Below are 27,256 nucleotides of genomic sequence, written 5' to 3'. Positions count from 1 at the left end.
ACAATCTAACATGGCATTCCAGTGCAGTGTTGAGGGAGTGTTGCATTTACTGAGATTATGTCCTTTAGATGTGAGATTAAATTTAAGTCCTAACTGTCCATTCATACATGTATTACTGATCCTACATAACTATTTAAAGAACAGGTCATCCTGCCAGTGTCCTTACCAACAGTATTCCCTCAACAAATCACAATGACGTTTGATTTCTTTCATTGCTGTTTGTGGAATCTATCTGTGCACAAAATAGTTCCCACAATTACTGATACAAGAGTCAATGCACTTTGAACTAATTGACGTTTCCAATCGAGCTATTCCATGACACCCCCTTATTTAAGATCACTGAAACTACTTAGGATGAAGACAGATCACAACTAAGGGCATTATGGCAATCAAATTGGTACTTTAGAAAAATAATGGGAAGGGGAGAAATTTATTCACATTGTGCCACCATGTCGATTCTTCGAAGCATGTCTGCATGTCTTGGCTAAAAGTGGCACTATGCTAACTAATTTCTTCACTGCAGTGTTTTGAACCAAAACTATTCCCCTTCAGATTTTCTTTCAAGCAAGTTGAAGAACTGATGTTCCACAAACAGCAATGCAGTGGTTAAATAAATTGCTACCATGCATATTTTTCTTCCTTCTTTCTTTTAGTAATTTCCTTATTCACCTCCTCTTATGAAGGCATTAACTCGTCGGATCCACGCCAATCCCCTTCCCGAATACAGAACCGAAACATTTAAAAAAGGATATACTTACAATGAGGAAATGATCCTCTACAAACAGCTTTGTTTAGCACTGTTACCAGAAACATGTGGCAGTTTTTGAAGTCTGATTCCATCTTCTCAATGGATTCCATTCTAATAAAGAATAAATCAAATATAAGTGATGAATATGTAACTATCATCAGGTTTATAATCAATAAGTCTCCAGCTAAACAGAAAGAAAACATTTCTGGAATAAGGAGATTCCAGGTATATTTGTTTCATTAGATTAGAATGTCAGAACAGATAGTTCTGAACTACATCAGTTTCCCACTACGCAGTGCGAACCTTTTTGGTTGCCAACGAACCTGAAAATAAATAGTTGCAATAGTTTCCTTCTCTTGTTCAGCTACGAAATGAAATGGGCAGCAACTAAGAAGTCGGCTGCTAAAATTTTACTGGAACCAAATAATCCCAGGTAAAATAACTGAGGGAGTTAGAACAGCCTCCTAAAAGCACTGAAGCTATCACAAAAGCCAATATGATTTAGATCCTACACTCCAGTATCTGGAACACCAGACCTTTTAGAGTCATAAAAAAAAACATGTCAATGTAGAGCAAGAACAGATATTTAAAAATTAAACTTGAAATCATGATGTAAAAGCAGCCCATGTAGTCTGAAAGTGTCACTGCAGCACACAGAGACCAACAAATCCCCAAAAAAACGTTGAGCAAAAATTCAAAGTTATTAAACACACAAATTAAGTAATGGATTACAGGGCTTGTGTTACCAAAATTCCTCTTTTAAAATCACCCACTCCTGTTATAAATAAAGTGCAAGTTGCATTTACTCATTTTTGGTAACTGCTGTGCTCTTTCGGGAAATGCTAAAATTGGACATAAGGAAGCTACAAAGTGACATAGATAGGTTAAGTGAATGGGCAAAGATCTGGTAAATGGAGTATAAATGTGGGGAAATGTGGAACTTGGCGGGAAGAATAAAAAAGAAGCATATTATCTAAATGGTGAGAGGCTGCAGAGCTCTGAGATTCAGAGAGATCTGGGTGTCCAAGTGCATGAATCACAAAAGGCTAGAATGCAGGTACAGCAAATAATTAGGAAAGCTAATAGAATGGGGAGAATTTTCTCCACATCGGGAGGGCGGTTCAGGAGTGGGCGCGGAGCCGATCACCGTCCGTAATCGGCTTTTACAATGTGCGCCGTCATTTTACATGGGCGGGCCAATTAAGGCCCACCCAGCGTGATGCGCACCTGGGAGCGCTCAGCGCTACCTATGCAGGCGGGGGGAGGAGTGTCACATGAGCTGGGACACGTTTATGTATTTTAATTAAAATTTTATTTAAATGATAAAGCCTTCATGAAACCTCATCCCGTCCTTGGATGAGGTTTCATGAGAAACATGAAGGCCGCCTGGGCTCTTCGCCTGCCCGCCATCCATAAGGTTGGACGGGCAGCCCAATCAGTTCAATTAGGTTGTTTATGGCCTTAACAGGCCTTTGACAGTTCGGCAGGCAGACAACCGACTCCTGTGCGCGCCTGCCGAAGTGAAGATTGGAATGACATGCGGTAACGATGGGATGTGTGCGCAACGTTACCGCGCGTCATTTTATGCGCCGGCATGTGGGGCCTGCCCCCGCAAGCCAAACAGAAGATTCTGGTCAATGTTATCTTTTATTGAGAGGGGAATTGAATACAAAAGTAGGGAGGTTATGCTTCAGTTATACAGGGTACTGGTGAGACCACATCTGGGGTACTATGTATTGGTCTCCTTATTTAAGGAAGGATGTAAGTGCATTAGAAGCAGTTCAGAGAAGGTTTACTAGGCTAATACCAGGAATGGGTGGGTTGTCTCATGAGGAAAGGTTGGACAGGTTAGGCTTGCATCCACTGGAGTTTAAAAGAGTAAGAGATGACTTGATTGAAACCTTTAAGATCCTGAGGGGTATTGACAGAGTGCATGTGGAGAGGATGTTTACTCTTGTGGGAGAATCTAGAACTAGGTGTCACGGTTTAAGAATAAGGGTCACTCATTTATAGTAGTGATAAGGAGAAATATTTTCTCTTGGAGGGTCGTGAGTCTTTGGAACTCTCTTCCTCAAAAGGCGGTGGAAGCAGAGTCTTAGTATATTTTATGGTGGAGCTAGATAAATTCTTGATAAACAAGGAGGTGAAAGGATATCGAGGGTAGGAGGAAGGTGGAGTGGAGGTTACATTCAGGTCAGCCATGATTTCATTGAATGGCGGAGCAGGCTCGAAGGGCCGAGCGGCCTACTCCTGCTCCTAATTCATTTGTTTTTATGTATTTATCGAAGTGGAGGATTGAATTTGTGTCCCACCAATTGATGGCAAAAATCTATAAAGGTTTCACAATTGGAAAGGTTTTAGTGCATCAAACAGTGATCAGATGTAAGCTTGCTGCACTATCCCCTATAAGCTGATCTCTTTCTCTTTCTGATTGCCCTGTGAAGAAAATGGTAAATAGAATGCTGGAATGGAAAGTGACTCACACTAACAGGAAGATGAATTTAAGTTTTACATGCACCTATGCAGCCAAGGAAGAGAGGAAAGGTCAGGCTATTAATTTCAATGCAACAATTGTCAACATTTAAAGACCAGAGATGGAAACAAAAAAATAGCTCCACATACTTTGAAACTCCTAAACCAGTCTGCCAACGATCTGCAAACATAAGCACCAGATTCAAAACTTTCATGATTGCTTCCTTCACAAAGCTTATCTGAAAGTAATTTCATAACACCAACGTTAAAATTCTATACACAATACTATAGCTGGTTCAGGTTATTAAAATTAAAATATAAAAGGCAGATTTGAAAGAAGCACTTGTTACTTTAGTAAAATAATCGCTTACTGTCCACGTCTGAACAGGGAAGCAATTGGTCACCAATTGTGCACATGCTGTTAACTCATTTAATTAAAAATCACCAATATTTGTTACAAAGTTGGGATCTGCCTCTAAATCTATTTACCTGAACTTCCAAATTAACTCACCTTTTCCCGAAGTAAACAACGGTCATAGATTGTGGACAGGTACCTATAATGAATTTTTATCAGCTGGTCCAAATCCTTAGCTTCCTCAATTTGGTGCTGAAACTCCAGACCTGTGCTATGCAATATCTGAAAAATGTTAAGCAGCAATTGGTTTCAGCTATAGCTAATCAGTGGTAGTATTCAGTGTTTAAAAAAATATAACATGCAAACCATATTAAGTTTAAAACCACAACTTTGAAACAGAAATCCTTGGATTTTACTAAAAACATAGACATTAAAAGCTTTTACTATAAAACAAGTTATTTCTTGGTGTAATAGCCATTTTCTTCTGTGCTCATTATACAGAACACATTTCATAAAATTGAAACACTAATTGGTAAGTTACAGTAAAAAGTTAACATGCAGGTACAGCAAGTAACTGGGAAGACAACTGGAACATTGACCTTTGTTGCAAGGTGGATGGAGAATAAAAGTAGGGAAGTCTTGATAGAACTGTACAGAGCATTGGTGAGACTGCACCTGGAGTACAGTGTACAGTTTTGGTTTCCTTACTTAAAGCAGGATATAGTTGCATTTGAACCAGTTCAGTGAAGATTCACTGGACTGATTCCAGGGATGAAGGGGTTGTCTTATGAGTGCTGGGTTGAACTGGTTGGGCTTATATACATTGGAGTTTAAAAGAATGAGAGGTGATCTTATCGAAATATATAAGATTCCAACTGGGCTTGACAGAGTAGATGCTGACAGGATATTTCCTCTTGTAGGGGAATCTAGAACTAGAAGGTACAGGTTAAAGACAAGGTGTCTCCAATTAAGTTAGAGATGAGGAAGAATTTCTTCCATAGACAGCTGTGGAGGCTGAGTCCTTAATACATTTAAGGCTGAGTGAGATGGAGTTTTTGATTGACAAGGGATAAGGATTATGGGGATAGGCAAAAAAGTGCTGTTCAGGCCATAATCTGATCAGCCATGATCTTATCGAATGGTGCAGCAGGCTCAGTGGGCCAAATGACCTACTCCTGCTCTTATTTCATATGGTCTTGTAATCAGTAATGTGGAGAGGATTTGTTAGATTAGTCAAAAAAAAAACAAATTTCTTTGGGCTTCAATTATGATCCCAATTATCATTGTATAATTGCTCCTAACTGCACGGATCCATCCCGACTCACTACATTACAGGGGGATTACTGGTAAACTATATATGATGTGTCTCAGAATGAACAGGAAGAAGTTTGATAATGCATACCAAAGTATAACAAAAAAATGTGGCTTCCAGAATTTGTGTATGTTACTTTCATTTCATAAATGCACAGTTTATTGTTCAATTTCTCTGTTTATAATGTAAATCTAAGCATGCGGTTTTATTTAATCTGTTTCTTCTGAACTGTAATAAGTTTATGCATTTAACTTTTCTGTGGGAAGCAAAGGGGTCAAAACTTGGGTAAGAATTTAAGATAAACATATACAACTGGCCCAAAAAAACCCTGTCACTATATCTATTGTATGGATAAGAGAAAGGAAACAGACACTTTGCTCAACATGGCAGGGTTAAATATATTCCTCCCCATTCACCAGAGATAACACATGCTCCCAGCATTATTCCTTTGTTTGTAAGGCAGTAACATACAATGCCTAGGATTATAGATTTCAAATTTAAAGACATATAGTAATGGTAGAGAGATGGCTGAAATATTAAATAATTACCTTGCTTTGGTATTTACCAGGGAGGCATAACAAGTGGATGTGACATCGAACGATGAGATGAGCGACGTGATAAGTGAATTTAAAATAAAAAAGGGGATGTATTGAATAAAGTAAACAAATTCAGAGAATAAAGCCCCTGGGCTGGATGGATTGAATCCATGTATTTTAAAAGAATCTTAGGAAGAGATAGCAGATACATTACTACACATATTTAATAATGTATTCGAAGAAGATATAGTGCCAGAGGACTGGTAGATAGCTAATGTAATTCCTATCTTTAAGAAGGGGGACAGAATACATCCAAAGAATTATAGGCTGGTTAGCTTAACATTGGTTGCAGGAAAAATAATGGAGTCTCTACTACAGAAAAGAATAACAGCTAGAAACGAGAAATATAAAGAGTCAGCATCAATTTCAAAAGGGAAAATTCTGCTTGACTAACCTTATTGAATTTTTTGAGGAGATAACAGATAGAGTCAACAATGGTAATGCAGTGGGTTTAATTAATCTGGATTTTCACAAGGCCTTTGATAAGACACTCATTAGTCCATTATATGGGTACAGTCAGAGAATGAGGAGATAGAGGACAAATAGCAGAATGGATTCAAGAGAAAGCGGAGAATGGGAGTAAAGAATAGTTGTTCACAGTTATAGAAGCTGGAAAGTGGTGTTCCACAAAGATCAGTGCTGGGACTGCTGCTGTTCACAATTTACATTAATGACTTGGACTTTGGAATCAAAAACAAATTAACAGATGACACCAAATTTCGGGGGGCGGTGGTGAAAGTCAATTCTGAGGAGGATAGCAACAAATTACAGGAGGATATTAGTAAACTTGCAGAATAGGCAAATAATTGGCAAATGAAGTTCAACATAGAAAAATACTAAGTAGTCTATTTTGGTAGGAAGGACAGGGAGGCCACTTATTTCTTGGAAGATGCAAGATTAGGTGGGGTAGAGGGACAAAGGGACTGTGGAGTACAAATATATCACTTAAAAGTTGCGCTGCAGTTTAGCAAGGCCATAAAAAAGCAAACTAAGCAAAGGTTTTATTTCTAGAGGTATAGATTTGAAAAGTAGGGAAATTATGCTAAACCTGCATTGAACCTTGGTTAGGACACACTTAAGAGCACTGCCTGCAGTTCTATTCATCATATTGTAAAAAGTACGTAGAGGCACTGGAGAAGGTGCAGAGATGACCCGAGAATAACAGAAATGCATGGTTATACACATCAGGAATCAATTGGCTAACTGGGTCTCCTCTTTCTTGAAAAAAGGCTGAGGGGTAACCTAATAAAGGTCTTTAAATTATGAAAGGTTTTGATAGAGTGGATACAGAAAAAATGTTTCCTCTTGTGGGGAACAGCATAACTAAAGGCCATCAAAATAAGATAGTCATCAAGAAATCCAATAGGGAATTCAGAAGAGACTTCTTTACTCAAAGAGTAGTGCAAATGTAGAACTTAACACCACAGGAATGGTTGAAGCAAATAGCATAGATGTACTTAAGGGGAAGATAGACAAGAATATGTGGGAAAGGAAATAGATGGTTGTGATGGTGAATTTAGATGAGGAAAGATGGGAGGGGGCTAGAGTGGAGCATAAACATCGACATGGCCTAGTTGGGTCAAATGGCCTGCTTCTTTATAATATAGCATTTCCTGAATTAGCTTAACATCCGAGAAAAGTGGAATCTCAGTGGGTTAATGTACTATTCCATTCCAATATGTTGTGCTAAAGACACAATTCACTGTAGAGTGAGCTTCTGCTCTGAGGCACAATGAGAGGCAAAGCCAACTTAGATTGCTTTAAAATTTTCAAATTGGTAAATTTAACCATCTTCAATCATATAAGTACATATCATGGCGCTTTAACACTACATATAAAATTCCAGTTAACTGTTCTCATTAATTTACCTGCATTTCAAGCTGTTGATACCAAGAAATCTAGAAATTTAAGATTTATCCAAAGAGGAAAAAAAAGCAAGAACAACCATATCCAAACCTTGAGGGCCACAAAATTTAAGCAGGATAAAGAAACAAGTAGAAGGCAAATAGAGCTGAGTTTTCTGTGTCTCATTCGTCAAGAGTCCTGAGCCACACATGGTCTTAATGCTGCAGATTGGACATCCATGTTCCAATGTACCTCCCCCGCAGAAACCAAAGCAAGCAAATTGTACATGGAGTTTGTGGAGGGTGAAGGCAGGGGCAGGATGTACAAGGTACAGACAAAACCTAACAAGGAGGAGGACAATAAACAATTTTTCTCTTTCACAATGCAACTCATCCATAATGTTAGGTTTATAATATAACAAAAGAAGAGAAAATTTCCTGAGAACACATTGGCAGAGGCAGCAGGTAGCGTCTTTACCAGATTGGTATAGGAAGAGATACACAAAAAAAATGGAAAGAAATTATAATATGCAAATCTTTTTTGATGAGAAAATGGTAGAAATAAGTTTTAGCTGCAGGGCAAGCTTTCAAAAAACTGCTAAAACTTTACAGAGCTATCCCAGAATCTACTGAAGAAATCAAAAGTTGAACATTTATCTATCTGACTCAAAGGAAGCCTCACCCTAGTCATTATGTAGTTATGCAGGCTGTTGACAAAGTGCATGAGTTTAACTCTAAGCAGAAACATCCTATGAATTTGCTGTCCAACAGGCGACTTCAGTGCTTTAAACGATGAATTGGAATTTTCAAACAGAGCTGCTTGTGGTTTTTCATGAGCTTCGACAGGTTCTGTAAATACACACAATTTAAAAAAACGGTTAATGACATAACAATTATTTTACATCTCACGATAATACAATGTTGCAGTTGAATTTTCAATGCCTGGAGCAAGATCTCTCGCAGTGTGCTCCAATTGTTGATTTTTTTTCCTCACCCTGTAGCTCTAAATGCTTTGCGCTGCAAATTACTGGATGTGCAAGTTGACAGCAAGGGAAAGGGAGCATCTGAAAGTTGGGGACCCATCGTCTATCTCCTTAACAAATTAAAATTAAGGATAGAGAAAGTGAAAACGAACAAAAGAGAAGGAAATTGGTGAATTAAGAGTCAAATATATACAGAAAAGGAAGATTAAAAAAAAAAGGATTGGATTAAAAAGTGAAATAAAAATGAGACAGAGGGGAAAAGAAAAAAAAACCCTCTAAAGACAATTTAACATCTGCATGAAATTAGACATCATAGCTTCAACTGTTCCATTTTCTGGGCCTCCGAGGTGGATCAGCATTGCAAAAATATAAATCGCATCATGAAAAAGAGCCTTCTGTTCTCGAAAACTAGCCTTAACCTTCTGTGGTTAGTTTAATTCGTATTAACAGTGCAAATCCAGCAATTTATTGAAACTCATAGGGAGATTGATGGCAGAGGCCAACAAAGCATCCAGCAATTTGGGGCGATTTACAGGCAAGCATTTGCTTGTCTAGTTTTTTTTTACATGCGGCTGCCAGTTCTGTTAGTTACTGGATTCAAGAGGAACAATATCTTAGGGCATTAGCTTCTTTTTGAAGAGAACATTTATTATAAATCAATTACATCAATGTGGCCCTTTAAATCTACATTTTTACAGTAAATAAATTTTAAGTGCAAAATCTGCTCATTAAAAAACATATGCCAGTAATATTTTCAAATGAATGCTGAAACTTCATCCTACCATCAAATCTCAGAACATCCAGGCTGTATTTGGCCCATTTAATTTGCAACAGAAGTATGAACACTTGATTATAAATCTTCTGGCATTCTGAGCTGATAACAATATCAACAGGCCAAGGAACCTGTTTAAAAAAAACAGGGAAGTAGGAAGAGATAAGAAAATGTAGCCTTTTGGAGCATCAATCAGCTCAACAGATTCTAATTGGTTTTCAGATCTTGGTGGTGGTGGGAGGGGTGGGGGGGAAGAAACATCTTAAACATACCTTGTAACTCAACGTGAGACCATCGATAGAATGTACTGGAAGTCTCTTTTTCACAATATCAATATTTTCTAAATATACGGACAACCTACAGTTGAAGGCAAAAGTTCAAAAATAGATGAAAATACTCAACAGAAATAACTTTTGAGTTTTTCAAACCACAAACGTGCACATTTTATTTTAGAAAATAACCATCTACAAGAGCCCAAATGCATGATAATGGGTGCCAATCACCTTCTGTGTCAGAGTGTCTCATTTTATCAAGCGACTTGCATGCACACCACAAAGGATTAAACTTAAAGCTGCTTGCAAAATACGAGGCACTTTTTCAGTTTGCTTGATGTGTTTCTAGGCGACTGCAAATAACATGCTCAACAGCCTGACCTGTAATAGATTTTTTGGAAAGGGAGAATAGCATAGGATTTAAACATGAGTGCTCCCACAAATAGAATGCACTAGATGAGACATGGTACAAATTCTGCCAAAACAGATGGTTGAAAGGCCATTGTATGAAATATGTCCAAGCAATCTCAATCCAGTTGCTCACGGTTATGGGGCCACTGCATAAAATTGCCCTTAGTTTGGCTGTAAATTTATAATCTAACTCAGAGAACTTCCAAGGAAAGAGTTAATCAAACTGGCAGCAGAGTTTTGCAAATTGAATTTAAGTTATTAGATGAATCTAAAATACCACTAACGTTTTGTCTTTATAATAATTTTAACCTTTAACTTGCTTGTTAGGTGGAGAATTTTTTTCATTCACTCATGGGACGTGGGCGTCACTGGCTGGGCCAACGTTTATTGCCCATCCCTAATTGCATTTGAGAACAGAGTAGCTTGCTAGGCCATTTAAGAGTCAACCACATTGCTGTGGGCCTGGAGACACATGTAGGCCAGACCAGGTGAGGACGGCAGATTTCCTTTCCTAAAGGACGTTAGTGAACCAGATGGGTCTTTTCAACAATTAACAATGGTTTCATGATCATCATCGAATTTAAATTTCATCATCTGCCATGGTGCGATTCAAATCCGGGTCCACAGAGCATTACCCTGGGTATCTGGAGTACTAGTCCAGTGACAATACCACTACGCCACTGCCTCACCAGTGAAGCAATCTTAAATCGTTCTATGTTAAAAATGTTACGAATGTACAGTTACACAGCAGGTCCAACATGGTCAATCACTGAACCGAGATTGACTCTTACAGTACTGGCAGATTTTAGGATGAAGATAATGTGATAAGTTAACTGGAAACGTGCCCATAGCATACTGATTCCCAAGTCTCAGGGAGGTATCCATTAATATGGATGGAAAAACAAGTTAATGCTGCAAAAGGGAGAAATCTCAGTTATACAAAATGGCCGAGAAATCTGGCTAATCAGCTGACCAAGTCCCCAGTATGGCGGGCAGGAAGCACATGCATATACACAGGGTCGGAAGCACACTTAGTCAGATGTGCATCACCTGTCAAATTGGATAAGGTAGACATGATGGCAGCAGGACAGCATGTTGGGAACATTTAAACTGCAGAATAATTTATTCAAATTAATGCTGCATTGGCAGATGTGCCATCTTTCAGATCAGCTGTTGAGCTAGGGCTTGATCTGTTCAGGTGGACATAAAAGATCCCATGGAACTGGTTGAAGAACACAGAACTCTCTCTCTGTGCCCCAACATTCATCTCTCAATCGGCATCAAGAATAGATTAACTAATCATTCATCTCATTTGCCTTTATTTTTGAGAGAACTTGTGCAAAAACCAGTTGCTGTATTTGCTTACATAAAACCAGTAGCCCAGAATTTAGTTGGCTGTGTACCAATTTAGTATGCTGGAGGATATCAAAGGTTTTAGATAAACGCAAGGTCTTTCCTCCTGTGCGGAATGTTTTTCCAGGAAGAGCAGTAGCAAAAAAGTTGGCTGAACGTGTGGTTTACAACTGTGTTAAAAATTCTAGTGAAAATACAGATAGAAATAACCAAATATTCCACAGAATGCAAGTGTTCCTAAATTTCAGGAGCCACAGACTCTCAATATCCTGTATGTTACCCAGGAATGTGTGGTTTTAATAAGTATCAGTGAATCATGAATAAAAAACAAATTTAGGTGTTGAATGATGTTAATTGCAAGGTTCAAGACACCTGGAGTTTCACTCAATACTTTTTTGCAGGGATTAGGGTGGGGATTTTAAGTTTGCCTCTAAAAATAAATAAAGTGAATAGAACCTATGACAAAGTAAATTAGGAAAATGGGCTTGAAGGAATCTTATTGATTCATGCTTTCCTATGTTCTTATATACTACATAGTATTTGCAGAACATAAACTGGCCCAACAGGTACATGCCGGTGTTTATGGTTAACGTGAGCCTCCTCTCACCCTTCTTTATCTAACCCCGTGAACATATTTCCTTCTTCTTTATCTAACTTCTCCTTGAATGTATCTATGTTACTCACCTCAACTACTCCTGATGGTAGTGAATTTCACATTGTGATCACGCTCTGGGTAAAAAAGTTTCTCCTGAATTCCCTATTGGACTTCATAGTGACTATCTTATACACATGGCTTTTAGTTCCAGTCATATATCTTTGTACAAATGCCTTCTAGAAACTAAAAGTAACATCGACCTACCGAGAGCTATCATCAGGATACCGTTGTGCAACAGCCTCTTGTAACCGGGCATTTAAAAACGACAAGTGTTGCCAGGATTCTTTTTCCTTTACTTTATCAAATATAGCCACATAAAAATCATACATGGTCTCTCCAGCCTCTAGGAGGAAGAAATTCCTCATGGCTTGAAGGTATTCCACCAGTCTAAAAGGGAAAAACTAAGATTTATTATACTTGAAACATTCTTTCCCCATATGTTCAAGGAATCCAATAGGTCAAAGTGGGCTAATTCTCACAATTTCAAATCCGTTAAGTTGCCACTCTCAGGCATGAGAATGGTGAGAGGATATGACAGAGCTTTAACTGGCTGCTTTTCACATCAGAGAGAAAAAAAATTCATAGGACAAAGCTCCTCAATTCTCTTCTCTTCCAGTAACTTCAAGAGCACTGCCATAAATGTAGGAATAGGTCACCTGCCTACCATCTTGGTTGGGCAACCCAGGGTTTTAACTAGCAAATCTGTGCCAAAACAATCAATTCCAATCGCTAGCTAAGACTGCAGTTGTATCTCATGTTCTTTAGATGGGAATTCAACAGACTGTTGGTAGGTCAACCATAATTACGCAAGTTTCTTTTTTAATTGAGAACCCCATGTGAAAAACCAAGAATTAAAGGGCAGGGCACCAGCAAGGTTGAAAGGAACAGAACAGAAGCACCCTCATAGGCAGTGAGTTTCAGATCATTGCCACTTGCTGCATAAACAAGTTCTTCCTCCCACTGGACCTGAAGCAGTCCATGTCCAAATACAGCAAGACCTGGACAATATCCAGGCTTGGGCTGACAAGTGGCAAATAACATTCGCATCACATAATTGCCAGGCAATGAACATCTCCAACAAGAGAGAATCTAACCATCATCCCTTGACATTCAACAGCATTACCATCACTGAATCACCCCACTATCAACATCCTGGGGTTACCATTGACCAGAAATTCAACAGGAATTCAACAGACTATTGATAGATCAACCATAATTACACAAGTTTCTTTTTTAAATGAGAACCCCATGTAAAAAAAAACAAGAATTGAAGGGTAGGGCACCAGCAAGGTCAAAAAGAACAGGACAGGAGATCTGACTGGTCAAGAACAGATTATTAGGCAAGTTACATTTTAAACACTTGTGAATTTTTGGAAGACTGAAAGGCTGAATTAGATATAGAAACTCATTTTAAAGGTCTTTCTCTTTAAGTCAAAGCCTAAAAGGATTTGTTCAATAAATACTTCCAAAGTAATACCTTTTATTCACCTAATTTATTCATAGCAAAAATCAAATCTTACTTCAACTTGCCTTAATCAATATATAAGGTTGTTAAACTTTACTTTGTTTAAATGAGATGAAACAAACATATTCACTTTTCACTTACTTGTAATCAGTCTTTAGAGTTTGCATTAATTTTCCACAACATTCTAGGTAACGTTTCTCAATATGAGGATACAAACATGACCGAAGTGTCAACTCGAATGTCTGGCAGGTCACTGATTCAGAGGACCTATCCACATTAACATCTCCACTGCTGAATCTTTCATGGAAATCATTTTGCTCCATGTATAACCTGCAAGAATTGAATCAGCACGAATAAGTCATCATACATAAATTCTCAGTTTGGTCAAATTGCCAATTTCTCCATTAAGCAACTCATTACAAATGCTTTTAAAGAAAGAGACTTGCATTTATATAGTACCTTTCATGATCACTTCTTGTTGCAAATCACTTTGCAGTCAGAGAAGTACTTTGAAGTGCAGTCACTGTTGCAATGTGGGAAACAAAGCAGCCAATTTGTACACAGCAAGTTCCCACATACAGCAATGTGATAATGACCAGATAATCTGTTTTTGTGATGTTGATTGGGGGATAAGTATTGGCCAGGGCACCAGGGATAACTCTCCTGCTCTTCGACAAAATAATGCCAAAGGATCTGTTATGCCTGCCTGAGGGGGACAGACCAGGCCTTGTTTTAACATCTCATTTGAAAGACAACACCTCTGGCATGTCAGTAGACCCTCAATACTGCACTGAATGTTAATCTCTGTTTTTATGCTCCTGGGTGGGACTTGAAGACACAACCTTCAAACTCAGCTGCAAGAAGTGGAGGCAGTGGCGTAGTGGGTATTATCACTGGACTGGTAATCAAGAACCCGGGGTAATGCTCTGAGCACCCGGGTTCAAATCGCACCACAGCAGGTGGTGGACTTTGAAATCAATAAAAGTAGTCTGGAATTGAAAGTCTAATGTGTAAAAACCCATCTGATTCACAAATGCCCTTTAAGGGGTTTCCTTCACATGTGACTCCAGATCTGCAGTAATGTGGCTGATTCTTAAATGGCCTAACAGGCCACTCAGTTGTATCAAACCAGACAGACCACAGGCATCGAACTAGACAATGACAAACTCAGCCCTGCAAAGTCTTCTTTACTAACATCTGGGGACTTGTGCCAAAATTGGGAGAGCTGTCCCACAGACTAGTCAAGCAACAGCCTAACATAGTCATACTCACAGAATCATACCTTACAGATCATGTCCTAGACAAGACCACCAGGGTATATCCTGTCCCACCAGCAGAGGTGGTGGCACAGTGATATACAGTCAGGAGGGAATTGCCCTGAGAATCCTCAATATCGATTCCGGCCCCTGGAGTCTTATGGTCAAACGTGAGCAAGGAAACCTCCTGCTGATTACCACATACTGCCCTGCACCCCGCCACCCCAAATCTCAGCTGATGAATCAGGATTCCTCTATGTTGAACACGACTTGGAGGAAGCACTGAGGGTGGCAAGGGCATAGAATGTACTCTGGGTGGGTGACTTCAATGTCCATCACCAAGAATGGCTCAGTAGCACCACCACAGAACGAACTGGCCAAATCCTAAAAGACATACCTGCTAGATGGGTCTGCGGCAAGTGGTGAGGGAACCAACAAGCAGGAAAAACATATTTAACCTCATCCTCATCAATCATCTGTCCATGATAGTATTAGTAGGAGTGACCACCATATCAGCAGAATTGTAAACTGCAATCTGTTAACTCATGGCCTGGCATATCCCCCACTCTACCATCACCACCAAGCCAGGGGACCAACCCTGGTCAATGAAGAGTGCAGGAGGGCATGCCAGGAGCAGCACCAGGCATACCCTAAAAATGAGGTGTCAACCTGGTGAAGCTACAACACAGGACTGCTTGCATGCCAGACAGCATAATTAGCAAGTGATAGACAGAGCTAAGCAATTCCACAACCAACGGATCAGTTCTAAGCTCTGCAGTCTTACCACATCCTGTCGTGAATGGTGGTGGACAATTAAACAACTGACTGGAGCAAGTGGCTCCACAAATATCCCCATCCTCAATAATGGATGAGCCCAGCACATCAGTGTAAAAGATAAGGCTGAAGCATTCGCAACAATGTTCAGACAGGAGTGCCGAGTGGATGAATCATCTAGGCCTCCTCTGGAGGTCCCCAGCATCACAGATGTCAGTATTCAGCCAATTCGATTCACTCCACGTGGCATCAAGAAACGGCTGAACGCAATGGCTATGGACCCTGACAATATTCCAGCAGTAGTGCTGAAGACTCATGCTTCAGAACTTGCTGCGCCCCTAGCCAAGCTGTTCCAGTACAGCTACAACACTGGCATCTACTTGGCTATGTGGAAAATTACTAGGTACGCCCTGTACATAAAAAGCAGGACAAATCCAATTCCACCAATTGCCAATCAATCAATCTACTCCCGATCATCAGTGAAATGATGGAAGGGGTCATCAACTGCGCTATCAAGTGGCACTTGCTTAGCAATAACCTGCTCACTGACGCTCAGTTTGGCTTCCACCAGGGTCACTCAGCTTCTGATCTCATTGCAGCCTTGGTTCAAACACGGACAAAAGATGTGAACTCCAGAGGTGAGGTGAGAATGACTGCCCTTGACATCAAGGCAGCATTTGACTGAGTGTGGCATCAGGGAGCTCTAGCAAAACTGGTGTCAATGGGAATCAGGGGGAAAATTCTTCACTGGTTGGAGTAATACTTAGCACAAAAGACGACTGTGTGGTTGTTGGAGGTCAATCATCTCAATTCCAGGACATCACTGCAGGATAGTGTCCTCAGGGTAGTGTCCTAGGCCCAACCATCCTCAGCTGCTTCATCAATGATCTTCCTGCCATCATAAGGTTAAAAGTGGGGATGTTCGCTGATGATTGCACAATGTTCAGCACCATTCATGACTCCTCGGATACTGAAGTAGTCCATGTCCAAATGCAGCAAGACCTGGACAATATCCAGGCTTGGGCTGACAAATGGCAAGTAACATTTGTGCCACACAAGTGTCAGGCAATGACCATCTCCAACAAGAGAGAATCTAACCATCATCCCTTGACATTCAATGGCATTGCCATCACTGAATCCCCCACTTTCAACATCCTGGGGGTTACCATTGACCAGAAGCAGAACTGGATAGCCATATAAATACTGTGGCTACCAGGTCAGAGGCTAGGAATCCTGCAGTGAATAACTCACCTCCCGAATCCCCAAAGCCTGTCCACCATTTACAAGGCACAAGTCAGGATTTATTTTGGGGTACTCTCCACTTACTTGGATGTGTGCACCTCCAAAAATACTCAAGCTTGACACTATCAAGGACAAAGCAGCACACTTGATTTGCACCCCTTCCACAAACATTCACTCCCTCCACCGCTGACGAACAGTGGCAGCAGTGTGTACCATCTACAAGATGCACTACAGAAACTCACCAAGGTTTCACCTAAGGCAGCACCTTCCAAACCCATGACCGCTACCATCTAGAAGGACAAGGGCAGCAGATACATGGGAACACCACCACCTGGAAGTTCCCCTCCAAGTCACTCACCATCCTGACTTGGAAATATATCACTGTTCCTTCACTGTCATTGGGTCAATATCCTAGAACTCCCTCCCTAACAGCACTGTAGGTGTACCTACACCACAAAGACCTCATTAGTTTAAGGCAGCAGCTCACCACCATCTTCTCAAGGGTATTAGTGATGGGCAATAAATGCTGGCCTAGCCAGCGATGTCCACCCTCTTGAATTAATTTTAAAAAATGAATCATGCTAACACCCAAGTTACACATAAAATCACACATGGTACCAAGACTCATCTGCGAAATTTTTATGTTACTGCTGCACGATTCTATATGTGGCCTAATAATAAAACGTGTTAAATGTTCAAATTCGTGTGATTAAGAGTCAATTGTCTCTCGAGAGCAAACTTTAATCAACAGTACCACAATCAACAACTGCAAAAAAATCTTCAAATATCACCAGCAGTCATAACAAAAACAAAGTCCAAAATTTTAAACAACAGTGATTATTTTCAAGGTATTTAAAAACGAGTCAAATTTTAATCATTTCAAAGTGAGGAATATCAGTGCAGAAGAATAGAATACTATCCAATGTTATCATCAAATTTTCTCAAATCTGGTATTACACATATCAACTGAAGGGTGAGAACTGCTTATATACTGATTTAACATTGGCTCTGGATTCCAACATCCACTGCAGATATTTTCATTAATCACATAAACTACTCTCAGCTCTGGGCAAGTGCAACTTTACCATTGTCTCTTATTTTGAGCTTGATTCTGCTATAGTTTGACTTATATTTTGAAGATATCTAAGTGCAAGGTTGCACCTTTGACTACACATAGGATTACATTGGATAGATGGCACAGAAGCAGGCCATTTGGTCCATGCTGTGTTTATGCTTTATTCGAGGCTCCTCCAACCTTTTCTCATCTGAAGTGACTCTCACTTCAAGTAACCATCAATTCCCTTCTCCCTAATATGTTTATCTAATTTGGCCTTAACTACATCTGTATTATTTTCTTCAACTACTCCCTGTGGTAGTGAGTTCCACATTCTTACCACCCTTTGGATAAAAATTTCTTCTGAATTCCCTATTGGATTTCTTGGTGACTATCTTCTATTGATGGCCTCTAGTTATGCTGTTCCTCACAAGCAGAAACCTTTGCTTTGCCTCCAATCTACTGAAACCTTTCATAATTTCAAAGACCTCTATGAGGTCACCGCTCAGCCTTTTTTCAAGAGAGACAAGGTCCAGCCTGTCATTCTTTTCCTGATATATATACCAACACATTTCTTATTTCACAAATAACTTTAGCCACACTGCTGGTGATACTTTCTGGATAGAAGTGTCAATCTATTAAAACAGCTGGTGCAATTTCCTCACAGAATAGAAGTGGAAAATCCCATCATTAGTTCAATGACTATTTCAAAGAAATCCCCTAAATTTAATTTTACTAACTACAAGTTCAAAAATCAGGTTTAGAAACCAACATTTTAATTCATAGCAATTTCATATTAGCACTATTGCAATGGATAAATATTTCCTCAGTACTTATTGGTGAATCCATGAAATCCGGTATTTTAAAGGCATTGTTTAATAGGTCATACTTGACTAGTGAAGGGTTACCTATTATCTTGTCTAAATGACTGCAACACTTACCCCAATTTTAGATAAAGCATTGCTGATACCAACCTAAAGGCAATCACTGACTATGCAAGCTGAAATTATCTTCCTGCCAATTGCTCATCTGATCTATGAGAAGAATGAGTCTCACTTTCAATTTGCATCATCAAAACCTATGATCTCGGGAATAGCCATTGGCTTTTCACTTCTGGGCCACAGGCTGACCTCAGACCAAGATTAATAGGAAATCTCCAGTGTCCACTGGCTGTAAGCAGCCTTGCACAAATGAGGCTGTGAAATGCACCCATGAAGCTGCACAGAATCCTGGCAGGTACCACGCAGGCCTTCTTCTAGGCTAAATAATGCATGTGTATAGTTGCTCAAAGAAGTTTAAAAGGACCACATGCTAAAAAGAACAACGCTGCCACATGTCAGTTCAGTTATAGGAACAGGAGGAGGCCATTTAGCCCTTGAGCCTGTTCTACATTCAATAAGATCGTGGCTGATCTATGGCCTTAATCTATTTGAACTCGATGTGAACACCGCCAGCAAGGCCAGCATTTATTTCTCATCCCTAACTGACCTTGAGCAGGTGGTGAGACACCTGCAACTGAACGGCTTGCTAGGCCATTTTGAAGGATAACTAAAGAAATTATTGTGGGTCTGGAGTCACACGTAGGCCAGACTGGGTAAAGATAACAGATTTCCTTCCCTGAAAGACATTATTGAACCTTCGTGACATTAGGTGGTTTTTTACGACAATCTAGTAATTTCATAATCATAATTATTGAGACTAGTTGTTATTTATTCCAGATTAATAACTTTAATTTAAATCCCTCCAGCTGACGCGGTGGTTTATGAACTCATGTCTCTGCAGTATTTTCCTAGGCCTATGGATTACTAGTTCAGTAACATACAATCATCCCCTTAAATACTGACCCTTGCCCCAAATCCCTTCATACCTCTGCCTTACAAAAATCTATCAGTCTCAGTTTTAAAATTAACAACTAATCTAGCATCAATTGCCATTTGTAGAAGGGAGCACCAAACTTCTAAAACCCTTTGCATGGCAAAGTGTTTCCAAATTTCACTCCTGACAAGTCTGTCTCAATTTTTTTTACTTTGCCCGCTGGTCCCAGACTCCTCAACCAGCAGAAACAGTTTCTCCCAATTTACCCTTTGCCCCCTTAATATCTTAAAAGCTTCAATCAAATTATCCCTTAACCTTCTAAATTGCAGGAAATACCATTCTAGTTTGTGTAATCTCTCCTCACAATTTAACCCTTGCAGTCCAAGTGTTATTTCTGGTAAATCTATGCTGCACTCCTGCCAAGGCTAATATATCCTTCTTAAGGTGTGGTGCCCAGAATTGCTTGCAGTACTCCAGGTGTGATCCAAAACCAGGGCTTAGCATAGCTGAAGCATGACTTCTACACCTTATTTACTTGTGAGAATTGACCCACGACAACAAAATGTTTAAAAATTGTACTGATATAATAGATGCTGGGGTTAGAGTATTGCTGAGACACAGTCGAGAGTGTTTCACCCTTGTTCTAATTATCATGCACCTGATCTGGTAATATTTGATACTGACACCTAATGCCCAAAACAGAATGTATCCCATTCCAGAGTACCAACATTCATAACCTTGATAAACAGAAAATTTGCATCACAAGAAGTTACAAAAAAGTACTGGATTAGGCTTTGGCTCTGAAATCTATAATAGATACAGTAACATTTTAAAGACTAAACACATTTTCATTACCTTGCAAAATTTATAGCCAATAAAGGATCGTGAACATCTTCAAGTTCAAGGTGCCGAGCCACAATAGACTGCACCTTTATCAAGCTTTCTTTAGTAGCTTGTTGCTCTGGAACAGTATGTTCACAGGATTCAGTATCCTCTCTGTACCGAAGGCGCGACTGAAGTGACTCCAGGAACAGCGCATATAAGCTCTTTCTTTCTGCATCTGCATTCAAAACAAGATAGATAATACACTGTCAATCAACAGCCTTTACAAAGCTAAAAAATCAGGGTTTCAATGCAATAGATCTATACCTAAATTAGGAAACCTTAAGACCACCAAAAAGCTAAATATATCGCACTCTGTAATCAGTTAGAACTGTAAACAGTGTAGTGGGGGACGTGGGAGCACAAAGGATGATTCCACAATGGAAAATGAAGAATGGGTTTCTCGCAGGTCTTAAAGAATTTAATAGCAGGACCAGTACTAAATCTTTTTCAACATACTTCCTGTCTGACTGCGAGGCAGGTTGACTGGATGGCTGGCTGTTAGACTGGAAAGCAGCCAGCAGTGGATGTCAGGCAAGTTGGAAATCATGGTGGGGATTATCAGGGAAATGGGAATCTCACCGACTGCTTGGGGGGGATGGTGGCAGGGGAAAGAGTGATGGCACTTTGACTTTCCAGGGATTGATGGGAATCATGGAAGAGGGTGGAGCTGAGCATGGGAACAGTGTAGGTGGGGTGGCCCACCACTGTGGACCCATTCTGACGTGTTTAACAAAGTAAGCTTAGTGGGCAGGGGATGGAGAGGGGGAGAACTCCTGCTACATCTGTGCACAAGCAATGCAATAATGTCACTTACCTCATCGGTCCAGCCCTTCTCACTTCCTTTTACCTGCCAGATGCCCAAAGGCCAGGAATCTCAGAATGCGGTTGCTGAAAATAAAACTCAAGCTAAAATGGAATCTCAGTCTCCTTAAAAGATTTTAACGACTGACTCATCGCCTGAGAGCGGGTTAGTCACCAGCCCCCAATTCTGACTCCGTTAAAAAGAGGACAGGTTGGAGTCATGTTTCATTTTTATTTTTAACCCCTGCCTGCCCCAACAAGTTAAAATTACCCCATTTACTCAGGATGAAAATGGATTTCGAAAGGATTTGGAAGTCATTCAAAAAATAGCCCAGGTACCTATTCTTCAAATGTCTACAATTACAACATTTCCATATTTAAAAACTTTATTTGGCATCAATTCATAAAACTCCAGAACTACTAAAGCTACTGAAAAGCAAAATATTGTGGCAGTAGATAGAAAGATAGCCACCGATTTAAGATATTGAAATCATTTGTTAACAAACAAGAATGATCTTGAACTGTTATGGCACAGCCAATGGTAAATGTTGAGTTCTTCAAATCCCAAAGGGAACTTGAAACAACTGCCACAACTGATTTGCAAATTGTAAAAATTTTTGAGATGCGTGCCTTGAATGCAGTAGTAATAAGACCACCCAGTCTTATAGGCACAAAACCAGGCTAAACATTTATTAATAAGAGAAATGAGTTTAAATACAAGATCGACAAATTACTACTACTATAACTTCTAAATACCCTACTTGATCTGACTCCCAGTTACGCTTCCGTTAAGGCGATAGTAAGACACATAGATTATAAAATACCCAGGCAAAGAAACATGATACCCTGACAATTCAATTCAAAGTGAGTCTTCTTAACTTCTGTACTTTGTAAACAGCAGCTTGAGGCATAGATGAAGGCTTTTCACACTTGTTAGATCTTAAAAATGCCTACCCTTACACACAGCCTTCGCTCCTTTATAAATATTATTTTCCCCTTTGAATGTAAATTCCCATTGTTTCACTATGTCTTTGGACTTTATCTTCCTAATAATAAAAATCTCTCATAGCACTAAGTTTTACCAGTAATCTTTGGGAAAAGTAAACACACTGGCCTGAATTTTTCAGGCAGTGGGCAGGCTTGGGGGGAGTGGGCGGGGATGGGGGCAGGAACGGAGTTGATCACTGCCCGCAATCTGCTCCGCGCTTCCATTTTACGTGGGCGGGTCAATTAGCATAAGATGCGAGCGGTAGCAGCACTACCTGTGCAGGCGGGAAGGTGTGAAAGTTGGGGCCAGTAGCGCTTCAATCTCCCTGAGGCATGGGGCTACCTCAGGGAGATTGAAGCGCTACTGAAAATATTAAATACATGGAGTAAAAATTTATTTAAACATGTCCCCTCATGGGATTGTGTCACATGAGATGGGACATGTTTTTATTTGTAGGGAATTTTAAAAATTAAATTAATAAAAGTTTTAGGAAACCTCACCCTGCTTGTGGATGAGGTTTCCTAAAAAATGTGAAGGCCGCTTGGTCTTTTTGCCTGCCTGCCAACCTTAAGGTTGGGCAGGCAGCGTTAACAATTAATTAATCACTTCTTTAACGGCCTTAATAGGCTGTTTACATATCGACGGGCGCACAGCCGACTCTGGCGTTCGTGTGCCAAACGAAACACCCGAGACAGCGTGATGACATCGGGACGCACGCCTGATGTCATCGCGTGTCATTTTACGCGTCAGCGTGTCAGGTCCGCCCCTGCACACGGACTGAAAAATCCTGACCACTGTTTCTGAACTTCACCTGGCTAGGTAACACATTTCACTCCCTCTTTTGAAAACAATCTAATCAGGCTTATTTAAAAATGCAAACGTTCTCTTTACCTCTTACATTTTAAACTTCCCCCATGTTTACACCAAAGCCTTCAGACCAGTTGCCTTTAATCCAAGTAAGTCTCTCAGACAGACACACAGACGCCAGTATTTTACAATAAATTCCAATAACATTATGAGAATTATTATATCTTCCTGAGAGTACATTCAGCATGTTTAGAAGAAAATCATCCAAGGGTGATTTCTGGCTCCCCATTTCAGAAGAAACATACACACCCAAATAACAGCACAAGAAAATTATCGAAAACATTATCAGTGCAGGATTTGTAATTACCAAGACATAAAACAAAACCCTTCTAAGGATTACAAAGTAGAAGGCCTTCTAATGTGCTCCATGATGGAACTGTATTTTGGGAGTTCGCACTTACAACTACAGAGTACAAAGTGAATGCCTGCTATTTTTCCATGAGGATTGAGAATGGAGAGGGGAAAGGAACAAACACATAGGAGTCATCTAGCTCATTAGCTTGAGCCTTCAATACCTATATGGCTGAAGAGATGGTGTGAGGGGGAGGGTTTCAGATTCCTGGGACATTGGGACCGGTTCTGGGGGAGGTGGGATCAGTACAAACTGGACGGGTTACACCTGGGCAGGACCGGGACTGATGTCATAGGGGGAATATTTGCTAGAGTGGTTGGGGAGGCTTTAAACTAAAATGGCAGGGGGATGGGAACCTATGCAACGAGTCAGAGGAGGGGGAATCAAAGACTAGAATAAAAAACAGAAAGGGGAATAAGAAAAGTGATAGGCAGAGAAATCAAGAGCAAGAATCAATCAAGGCCTCAGTGAAAAATAGTGGGAACGGGACAAGTAATGTTAAAAAGACAAGCCTTAAGGCTTTATGCCTTAACGCGAGGACCATTCGCAATAAACTGGATGAATTAACTGCGCAAATAGATGTAAACAGGTATGATATAGTCGGGATTATGGAGACATGGCTGCAGGGTGACCAGGGATGGGAACTGAACATCCAGGGGTATTCAGTATTTAGGAAGGACAAACAAAAAGGAAAGGGCGGTAGAGTTGCATTGCTGGTTAAAGAGGAAATTAACACGATAGTGAGGAAAGCTATTAGCTTTGACGATGTGGAATCTGTATGGGTAGAGCTGAGAAACACTAAGGGGCAAAAAACATTAGTGGGGGTTGTAAATAGACCCCCAAACTGTAGTGGTGATGTTGGGAATGGCATTAAACAGGAAATTAGAGATGCATGCAACAAAGGAACATCTGTAATTGTGGGTGACTTTAATCTGCATATAGATTGGGAAAATCAAATTAGTAACAATACTGTAGAGGAGGAATTCCTGGAGTGTATATGGGATGGTATTCTGGACCAATACGTTGAGAAACCAAATATAAAACAGGCCATCCTAGACTGGGTATTGGCGTGTAAAATTAAATGCATGGGACTGGGGGTAGTGTATTGAGATGGATAGAAAACTGGTTGGCAGACAGGAAACAAAGAGTAAGAATAAACGGGTCCTTTTCCGAATGGCAGGCAGTGACTAGTGGGGTACTGCAGTGATCGGTGCCAGGACCCCACTATTCACAATATATCTTAATGATTTAGATGAGGGAACTAAATGTAATATCTCCAAATTTGCAGATGACACAAAGTTGGGTGGGAGGGTGAGCTGTGAGGAGGATGCAGAGATGCTTCAGTGTGATTTGAACAAGCTGAGTGAGTGGGCAAATGCAAGACAGATGCAGTATAATGTAAATAAATGTGAGGTTATCCACTTTGGTAGCAAAAACAGGAAGGCAGATTATTATCTGAATGGCTATAAATTGAAAGAGGGGAATGTGCAATGAGACCTGGGTGTCCTCGTACACCAATCGCTGAAGGTAAGCATGCAGGTGCAGCAGGCGGTAAAGAAGACAAATGGTATGTTGGCCTTCATAGCCAGAGGATTTGAGTATAGGAGCAGAGATGTCTCGCTGCAATTGTACAGGGCCTTGGTGAGACCACACCTAGAATAGTGTGTGCAGTTTTGGTCTCCTTATCTGAGGAAGGATGTTCTTGCTATAGAGGGAGTGCAGTAAAGGTTTACCAGGCTGATTCCTGGGATGGCGGGACTAAGATATGAGGAGAGATTGAGTCGGTTAGGATTATATTTGCTGAAGTTCAGAAGAATGAGGGGGATTTCATAGAAACTTATAAAATTCTAACAGGACTAGACAGGGTAGATGCAGGAAGGATATTCCCCATGGTGGGGAGTCCAAAACCAGGGGTCACAGTCTGAGGATACGAGGTAGACCATTTAGGACTGAGATGAAGAGAAAATTCTTCACCCAGAGAGTGGTGAGCCTGTGGAATTCGCTACCACAGGAAGTAGTTGAGGCAAAACAGTGTATGTTTTCAAGAAGGAGTTAGATATATCTCTTGGGGCGAAAGGGACCAAAGGATCAAGACTTCAATAAAAAGTTATTTTCTAAAATTCTGGAAAAAAATGGCACCATTACAATATTGGTTAATGTATTATGTAGTGAATTTCAAAATTTACATTTAGCAGGTTTTCCAAATTGTCTGTTGTAATTCTGAAATGACTAATTAAAAGGCCAGAAAACTTATCCAGATGATCACTGTTATACCAATGCAGTTATTTTCCTTACCTCGGTGAGCGTTTTGCATTGGAAGGCCTGGGTTGTCTTTGCTTTCCAGGTTCTGAAGCAGCTGCATTGACTTGCCAGCCATGATAATTTGCTTTAGCACTGGTTTTAGGAAGGAGACCATTGTGTGCTGTTTACTGGAGTTTTCTTGACCGATGCTGCAACTGCTGCCTGCACCATCAGCTATATTTTCATTAATCCCAGTCTTTTCAGATACACTGTACAATGTGCAAGTAGAATGCCAAAAATCCCTATGATTCACTGGGACATCCTTGTTCCTAGCATGCAAAACGACAATATGAATAGACTGGAAAAACAAAGACCTAGCATTTTACAAGCAGAGCTCCAATGATTCACTGCCATTTTATAGCATCTGTGATTAGTACAATATTCAAGTTAAATAAATTTCCTGCAATATTATTTGAACTCTGTTGTATATATACCCTCACCATCTGTTAAATGCCAATGAATAGGAGGCAAAAATTGTGGTCTATGTACTTATCCCTGATTATAATGCCATCATCTTCAATAAATATATGCCTAACATTCTACATTTGGTTGTAGCACTACTTAACATTTGTAATTCCCCCACAAGAAAGACCTTCATGCATTGGCCAAATGCCATAGACTAAGGTGGTATTCTTAAAGCATCAGATGATTTTAAACTTCATTTGGAGCTATAGAAGTTATAGCAAAAATGAGGCCATTCAACCTAGCTAGTCTGTACTGGCTCTTTTCTAAAGCAATCCTTTCTGAAAAGTTTTGGAGAGAACAAGTGCAGTCAAAACATAAAGATTAGTTTTCTACATATATTTGCAGCCATCAGTAGGCCACTTCATTGTGAAAGGAAAGAAAGAATAAATTAGACATCTTTCCCTTTTCATTCTCCTTGTCCTAAATCTCCTCCCTGTCCCCTGCCCCCACACCCCACCCCACCACCACCAATTCCACCACCATGAAAGCCTTCTATGCTTAGTGATTTTGGACAGTTTCAGCTTTGTTCACTTCCTGATTTCCACCACCACTGAATTGGCTGACACTGCACCATCCTCCTGTTCTCTCCTCATAGCCCTGTATCTTCCCCTATTTCAAATAATTAATCGATTTTTCCTTAAAAACTGTAATGATTCCCGCCTAACTGCTCCCTGTGGAAAATCATTCCAGGCTCCAATATTTCGCCATTAAGAGACATTTTTTTTAATCAATTCCTCAGTCGGAGGTAATAATCTTTCTATATTTACTCCATCAAAACCCTTTAAATTTGTTTTTTTTTAAGTTAGCCTTCTCTAACAGTGGAAATAGTCCCATTATCTCAAGTGTCTATAGTTTCTTGTCCTTGGAATTATTCTGGGATCTACAGCACATGCCCTTCCTGGTTTTAAAGCCCCTTCGATAAAGGGGTGTTTAAACTGCATGCCTAGCATGAGCCTAATCATTGCTACATACAAATTTATCATTATCACTCTACTCGTATCATTTCATTTATAAAACCCAAAATGCTATTGCCCTTTTATTTTTTACTCTTTCGTCTAGATGCCCCTCCTTCCTGGGAATTATGTATTTGAACATTTGGTGCCATTATTCACTTCACTCACACTCTTCAACATCTTTCCATTCCATGTATTTCGTTTTTCTTCTCAAAATACATTACTTTCCAATTCTCCACATTAAATCACATTTGCCACCTGTCTG

The 27,256-nt window shown here is 40.0% G+C and overlaps 1 protein-coding gene across 2 annotated transcripts in view; it reads right to left on the bottom strand.

Annotated features, from left to right (window-relative positions):
• tubgcp5 (tubulin, gamma complex associated protein 5) overlaps window positions 1-27,256 on the bottom strand; it is a 61,419-nt gene that overhangs the window by 2,947 nt on the left and 31,216 nt on the right. The window contains exons 13-22 of one of the 2 annotated variants that reach the window (XM_041199578.1): window positions 25,568-25,842; window positions 20,235-20,439; window positions 13,380-13,568; window positions 11,978-12,160; window positions 9,355-9,439; window positions 9,093-9,213; window positions 8,010-8,176; window positions 3,732-3,857; window positions 3,371-3,459; window positions 759-859 (exon numbers count right to left, since the gene is read on the bottom strand). In XM_041199578.1, coding sequence (XP_041055512.1) covers window positions 759-859; window positions 3,371-3,459; window positions 3,732-3,857; window positions 8,010-8,176; window positions 9,093-9,213; window positions 9,355-9,439; window positions 11,978-12,160; window positions 13,380-13,568; window positions 20,235-20,439; window positions 25,568-25,842 — 1,541 coding nt within the window. The remainder of the gene's footprint in view (window positions 1-758; window positions 860-3,370; window positions 3,460-3,731; window positions 3,858-8,009; window positions 8,177-9,092; window positions 9,214-9,354; window positions 9,440-11,977; window positions 12,161-13,379; window positions 13,569-20,234; window positions 20,440-25,567; window positions 25,843-27,256) is intronic. The other variant, XM_041199579.1, reaches the window with a different exon arrangement.

The sequence above is a fragment of the Carcharodon carcharias genome, chromosome 11 (assembly GCF_017639515.1).
Source record: "Carcharodon carcharias isolate sCarCar2 chromosome 11, sCarCar2.pri, whole genome shotgun sequence".
NCBI classification, from domain to species: Eukaryota; Metazoa; Chordata; class Chondrichthyes; order Lamniformes; family Lamnidae; genus Carcharodon; species Carcharodon carcharias.
Note: the sequence above shows the minus strand (reverse complement) of the source record. Positions and strands in the feature narration are given on the sequence as shown.